At 35.6% G+C, this 7,068-nt stretch overlaps 1 protein-coding gene and 1 long non-coding RNA gene across 2 annotated transcripts; both read right to left on the bottom strand.

Annotated features, from left to right (window-relative positions):
- Positions 1-1,185: 1,185 nt before the first annotated feature.
- On the bottom strand, positions 1,186-1,894 carry LOC119579118. Its single transcript, XR_005229245.1, has 3 exons — positions 1,864-1,894; positions 1,687-1,732; positions 1,186-1,293 (listed from the first exon to the last, which is right to left on the bottom strand). It is a non-coding gene; the product is annotated as an uncharacterized LOC119579118 (long non-coding RNA).
- Positions 1,895-4,699: 2,805 nt separating this feature from the next.
- LOC119579115 lies at positions 4,700-6,031 on the bottom strand. The gene is made up of 4 exons (XM_037926850.1): positions 5,994-6,031; positions 5,579-5,680; positions 5,250-5,400; positions 4,700-4,933 (listed from the first exon to the last, which is right to left on the bottom strand). The coding sequence occupies exons 1-4, from the start codon at positions 6,029-6,031 to the stop codon at positions 4,829-4,831; spliced, it is 396 nt and encodes a 131-aa protein (XP_037782778.1). The 3' UTR covers positions 4,700-4,828.
- Positions 6,032-7,068: the final 1,037 nt, after the last annotated feature.

Genomic DNA, 7,068 nt, shown 5'->3' with positions numbered 1-7,068 from the left:
TCATTACCATTATTATAATTTTTATTATCATTATTTTTATAATAGTTGTTATTATCATATACATAAACAAACACACACACACACTTATAAATAAATATATATATATATATATATATATATATATATATATATATATAATATATATATATATATATATATATATATATATATATATATATATATGCATTCATTTATTCTGTTTACTTATACATCACTTTCTCAATAAATCTGATGGAATAAAAAACTATTGATAGTTTGAATTTGCTTCGTTTTATTTTTGATTGCGTGATCATTTATCATTATCTGTTCGTTGACGTGCAGGGCTGCAAGGCCAAACGTCACTACACGTACACTGTTGTCCCCGTCTCGCAGGAAGCGTAATCAGTCACTTCGGTGTGTGTGTGTGTGTGTGTGTGTGTGTGTGTGTGTGTGTGTGTGTGTGTGTGTGTGTGTGTGTGTGTGTGTGTGTGTGTGTTTATTGTATGCTCAAGAAGCCCCTGGAAGTTGATGAAATAAGAAACCCCTAATATTTTATTTAATTCATTTTATTTATTAATATTATTATTATTTTGTTAATTTTACTATGAATGCTTTGTGAGGAGACGCAAGGCAGACCATCACTACGGAGCTACTGTCCCCGTCTCGCAGGGAACGTACTCAGCCGCGTCGGTGCAGCAGAGGGGCTGCTGAGTCACGTCGCCAGTCCACTCCCAGGGGCCGTCGCAGAGCTCTGAGTAGGCGTACACCTGCAAAAGCCCAAAGGGGTGGGGACTAATTTAGAATATGATCTCAACTTGAGGCTTTATACAGTTCTGGTGCTTGTATGTCTATTGGCACATAAAGTGGTTTAACGTAGAAAAGGGAGAAGCATAAATGTACGAAAGAAAGAGTTAAACAGAAAGATAAAGCGAAACTCACGTATTCGCTATCGACGGCCATTCCAGCCGCGTCGCACAAGACCTCGCCAACAGTCGCGTTGGTGGAAGTGACGAAGTCCAAGTCGCCGCCTCCAGACAGCAGTTGAAACTCTCGAAGCAGCGGATTCTGACAGGATTTCTGGTCGCAGCTGCACGTGTGGAGGATATTTGGGGAAAATATTATGCATAGAACATTAAACATACAGCATACATGCAAATATAGAATCATACATATCCACATGAAATCAAAGAATATTCAAAAGCACTACTTCACCTGTGCACTTCCACAGGGGGAAGCTCGTACAGCATGAGCTGCCCAGCGTCGGCGGTGACGAAGGCGCCGCACCTGCACGGAGCCTCCTGCTGCGACGTCGCCCTGAGCACGAGAGGAAGAAGGGTTGCGTGGTCAGGGGAAAGAAATACAAGAGAAGGAAATACGGCGAAAAGCGAGGGCAGTTAATCATGAGCTACGAGTTAAAATAATAAAAAGTAAAAAAATAATATTAATAATAAAAAAAAATAAATAAAAAGGAAATAGATAATAGGTAGGTACAACGGAATTATAATAATTATTTTTATATATTGTTAAATATATAAAAATGATTATCATAATCTATATATAGCTACTATCTACCTCTATGTAGAAAGTAATCATTTTCTCTAAAAGACTTTAACCCATGCCAGTAACATCCAGAATTGCAAGTTGTATTATTATTAGCCATTATACTTGTAGAAAATGAACAAATAAGCTGATTGGCAGTTTACTTACGCAGCGAAGAGGAAAGCGAGCAAAACGAAGCGAAGCATCTCGGAACCTGAAGAAAACAAGACTTAGAAATACTTATAGAAGATTTTTGTTTTTTTACTTATCAGTCACATGGCCACCATACACTTATTATTAAATCCTCTAAAATAAAAGAGAAAGGCTTAAACGGAAGACACAAACACGTGATAATATTTCGTCGTGTTATGGTGTACTGGGCGCCGGTGTGAGGGCCTTGATACCCCTCAGCGTGGGAACAGTTTTAGTGTTACGAAACCGCGTATGGGTTTACTGAATAAGAGGGTAGTGATTTGTAAACCTAAATTTTGATAAGCTTTATAGAATTAAGCCTACTTCTCTGCAGGTACGGTATGGAAAAAAAACATACAAACACACTTGTTCTCACACACACTCACATATATATTACACACTACATATATATATATATATATATATATATATATATATATATATATATATATATATATACACATATATATACATACATATATACATATATATACATACATTTTTTTTTTTTTTTTTTACGGTAGGTTCATGTTTGAGCCGCCGTGGTCACAGCATGATACTTAATTGTAGTTATATATATATATATATATATATATATATATATATATATATATATAGAGAGAGAGAGAGAGAGAGAGAGAGAGAGAGAGAGAGAGAGAGAGAGAAAGAGAGAGATGAACACACACACAAACACACACACACACACACACACACACACACACACACACACACACACACACATATATATATATATATATATATATATATATATATATATATATATATATATATACATGTATATACACATGTATATGCATAAACACATACATACAATCATATATATATACACATTGTAACGATCCCGCTTGTAGTACAGTGCAGTACAATGTAGGTTGGTGGTATATGTAACAGTAAGTTTTAAGATGTCAAGGGGAAGGAGCGGAATAATTACAACAAGTAATGAAAGTAGCTTATATTGAAGCTTATAAATTAGTATCAACTATTTATCTTGAAGTTCGTAAAATTTGCAGCTTTTATTTTCTTGAATTTATACATTTATGTATAATTGTACATTTTTTACTTACTAGTTATTATGCAATTTAGTATTCTTTATTATCTATATTTTACGTGCATTATCCATTTATAATGAATTGTTGATTATATTCAATATCGTGCTTTTTCATTACCATTAGATCACTCTCATTTAAGTTTCTTAGTATCATTGTAGTTTTCATTAGAGATTAGTTATATAGATTATTTCTCACTGTAGGTTTATTGAAATTGAACAATATTTCACAAGTTTAATTATTTCATTAATTATATTACACACAACAGTCATTCAATATTCTACAAAATGAAAATATATTGTTAATGACAAATAGAATTGTATTTTACGTGCATTATCCATTTATAATGAATTGTTGATTATATTCAATATAGTGTTTTTTCATTACCATTAGATCTTTTAAATTCTGAAGCTGATTTATAACACTCGTTTACCAGAAAACCGTATTGCCGCACAAAGTAATAACGCCAAAAACATCACTTATTTCCTTATGTTCCACCTCATACCCTAACACAAATAGAAAAGTATATACTTCACTAGTATACTTAGAAACACCGATACAGATTCCAGATGTTCGAAAGGTTAATTTAGAGAGAGTGAAGCAATGGCCGCTCAGGCCGAGACTCACGTTTTCAGTCCACGCCCCCCCCCCAAGGTAGACTGCTGCGCCCCCCGCTTCGGAACCTCGGGTTCCCGAATCCTCATACTGGACGTACAAAACGCACACTAGTTTCGAACGCGCCTTTTTTATCACTTTGGTATGCACAGGCCGTGAATTTGACGAGATTGTAATAACATTTATATGATCTATATTATATATATAGGCCGCGGTGGCCAAGTGGTTAGAGCATCGGACTCAAGACTGTCACGACGGCAATCTGAGTTCGAGGGTTCGAGTCACCGGCCGGCGCGTTGTTCCCCGATAGTACATCGATTGCCTACCTAGCCACTGTGTGGGCATGCCAGCCCAAATCAGTGCTGGTCCCAAGCCCGGATAAATAGAGAGAATGATTACCTAAATAGTAACACCGGCACTCTCCGTGGAAAGGAACTGGGGACCCTACCACGTACTCACTCCAAGAGCATCACAACATGAAAACTACAATTAAGTACATGCTGATTTAAATGAATTGATAAAAATAAATGCTTGCTATAGCGTAAATAGACCCGTTCTAAATGTAACGTAGTTTTACTGTACAGTCACATACAAATACAACTGAAGATGAAGATGAAGATTCAGTATCTTGGACACTTGTATATTTCCACTGTCATTCCACCCCTACATCAACTGCACTGATACTGTTTCTCTTTTCAGCAGAATAGAAAATTTTTTAAATATTATCTCCGTCCTCACTTCTGTTCTAATACCAATTGTGTTACTGAATGTTTCTTTTCCTGTTCAAAGCAGTATGTACGATTGTCCAGAGTTAAAGAGGTGGATTCTTTCGTTTACAAGCAAAGGACGGTATATAACATCCGTGCAAGGAAAGGCAAATGTTGGAATTAAAAAGAACCCTTGACTTGTATGCATATACATACATAGAGATATGTGTGTGTGTGCGTGTCTACATTTATATACATAAATATATATGTGTATATATATATGTATGTGTATGTGTGTACATGTGTACATGCATATATATAAATATATATATATATATATATATATATATATATATATATATATATATATATATGTGTGTGTGTGTGTGTGTGTGTGTGTGTGTGTTGTGTGTGTGTGTGTGTGTGTGTGTATGTGTGTGTATGTGTGTGTGTGTGTGTGTGTGTGTATACATATATATGTATATATATAAATTTCTAGATAGATCGAATGAGGGACAGGCAGAAGACGATAGTACATGATTAATGCTACATATATTTCCAAAGCCTCAGAAAATCGGTGGATTGGAAAATAAAAGAAAAATAACTAGTAATATACATTTTTATTCATTTCTTTTTATTTATGTAACTATTAATAGATAAGTCTGGTTGTTAGCGCAACGTGAAGAGTTGCAGTGCCAGACGTCACTCCACGTCTCCTGCTGTTCCCGTCTAGCAGGGAACGTACTCAGCGGCGTCGGTGCAGCAGAGAGGCTGCTGACTCGTGATGCCGGTCACCTCCCAGGGGCCGTCGCACAGCTCGTAGAAGGCGTCCACCTGCAGAAGCCCGAAAGATCAATGCTGACCCATTATAACGAGTTGCGGTTTGCACACAAAAAATTCGAACATCAAAAGGACATAAAACTGAATTTCGATTTAGCAAAAGCAATTCTATTTTAAATAAGAATGACGAAGGGGACGGGAAATATTCCGATATATCATAACTGATTCGTGAACCGCAGTTTTAGATTTGAAATATATGTCTATGGATTTGAAGCAAATAATGTGTATATGTCACTATTTATACACAAACTAACATACACAAAATCACAGATAGAGATAGAAATAGTAAAAAAGAGAGAGCGAAACTCACGTTTTGGGAAGCGACGGCCGTTCCCGCTCCGTCGCACAAGATCTCGCCAACAGTCGCGTTGGTGGAAGTGACGAAGTCCAAGTCGCCGCCTCCAGACAGCAGTTCGAACTCCTGGATGCAGCGGTTCTGACAAGGATGGCTCTGGTCGCAGCTGCACGTGAGGATGTTAGCTTTTTGGTCTATATACATTTTTTTTAGATATGCATATGCAATATATACACAGAAAGAGAGAAGCAAGAGAAATAACAATATATATATAAACAAAATAAGACACACACACACACACACACGCAAGAAAATGGTAAAGGCACTCTGTTCCCCCAATTCACCTGTGCACTTCAATGGGGGGAAGCTCATACAGCAGGGTGTCGCCAGCGTCGCCGCTGATGAAGGCGCCGCACCTGCACGGAGCCACCTGCTGGGACGTCGCCCTGAAAGGAAGGAAGGTTGCGGCGTCAGTTGCAGGCCAAGGGACACATATTTATGGAAAAGGGAAAACAGGAATGAAGTAAATACTGAGGAAATACCGACGCCATTCTAAAGTCTACGAAATGACATCCAACAAGAACAAATAATAAGGGATAAATTTGTATTTATTCTTTTTTTTCTGGATGCTTTATGTACATACATTAGAATTTTAATTTTCCTCAAAAGGGCTTTTACCCATGCAGACTTTATTCAAGAAATACACATCCATATTATTATTAATTATTTTACCAGCAGAACGGAAATAAATTTACTTACGCAGCAAACAGGAAAGCGAACAAAAGACAACGCAGCATCTTGAAATCTGCCAAGAATGGAAATTTAGATATTATCGTTTATGAAATATAAAAAGCATCGTTTATCACAAAACCCCAAAATATGAAATATGGCTTTAAAACCCATGAAGTATAATATAACATTTATATATAACATTTCCTTTTCAAACAATAAGATATAGCAGAAAATATGAAGACGCAAATTATGGAGACACAAACTGAAGGTTCGTCGGGTTGTGCCGTTTGGCTCGAAGGCGTTGCCGCTTTATACTCTCTTCAGTGTGGGAATATTTCCATAGCTGCTCACGTGGGAACTGTATTGCTGACGTGAAATCAGATACCTGATTCCTATTTCTGTCTGTGAGGAATCTGAATTCTGATAATGTCTCAAGCTTAACCAAGTAGGCATACTTGGCCCATACACACGGTATGATATATATATATATATATATATATATATATATATATATATATATATATATATATATATATATATATATATATATATATATATATATATATATATATATATATATACACACATGTGTAATTCTGTAAATGCATCTACAATCATATTGTATCATTATTATTAATATTTGTGTATATATGTATAAATGTATATATATAGATAGATAGACAGATAGACAGATAGATAGATACGTACATACATGCATACTTGCATATATACATACATATACATATAGACATACATATATAGTAAATATATATTTTAATATATAATATATATATATATATATATATATATATATATATATATATATATATATACACATATATATATACACATATACATACACATCTGTCGCGACAGTTGCTTATAGCCCAGATTTGAAATATTCGCCGCGGCAATTGCAAAATCCTTGCGTTCCGATTACCTTTGATTTTACATGCTTGCATTGACACGGCTCGCAGAGGGGGCTACCCTTTGTATACAGAAGTGCAAGAATAAATGGCTAGGGTGTTGAAATTGTTAGATATATTACTTGAAATCCAATTATTTAACAATAAACTGGTACATCTGGGATTTGTTTCCACAA

Source organism: Penaeus monodon, chromosome 11 (genome assembly GCF_015228065.2).
Source record: "Penaeus monodon isolate SGIC_2016 chromosome 11, NSTDA_Pmon_1, whole genome shotgun sequence".
In the NCBI taxonomy this organism is placed as follows: Eukaryota; Metazoa; Arthropoda; class Malacostraca; order Decapoda; family Penaeidae; genus Penaeus; species Penaeus monodon.
This window is presented reverse-complemented; position numbering and strand designations above follow the sequence as displayed.

Excerpts from the sequence above, each read along its gene's own strand:
- LOC119579115 (XM_037926850.1), bottom strand. The coding sequence starts at position 6,031 with ATGCTGCGTTGTCTTTTGTTCGCTTTCCTGTTTGCTGC. Across the intron at positions 5,681-5,993 it reads TTCGCTTTCCTGTTTGCTGC|GGCGACGTCCCAGCAGGTGG; the intron begins GTAAGTAAATTT and ends CCTTCCTTTCAG. Across the intron at positions 4,934-5,249 it reads CGGCCGTCGCTTCCCAAAAC|GTGGACGCCTTCTACGAGCT; the intron begins GTGAGTTTCGCT and ends GGGCTTCTGCAG.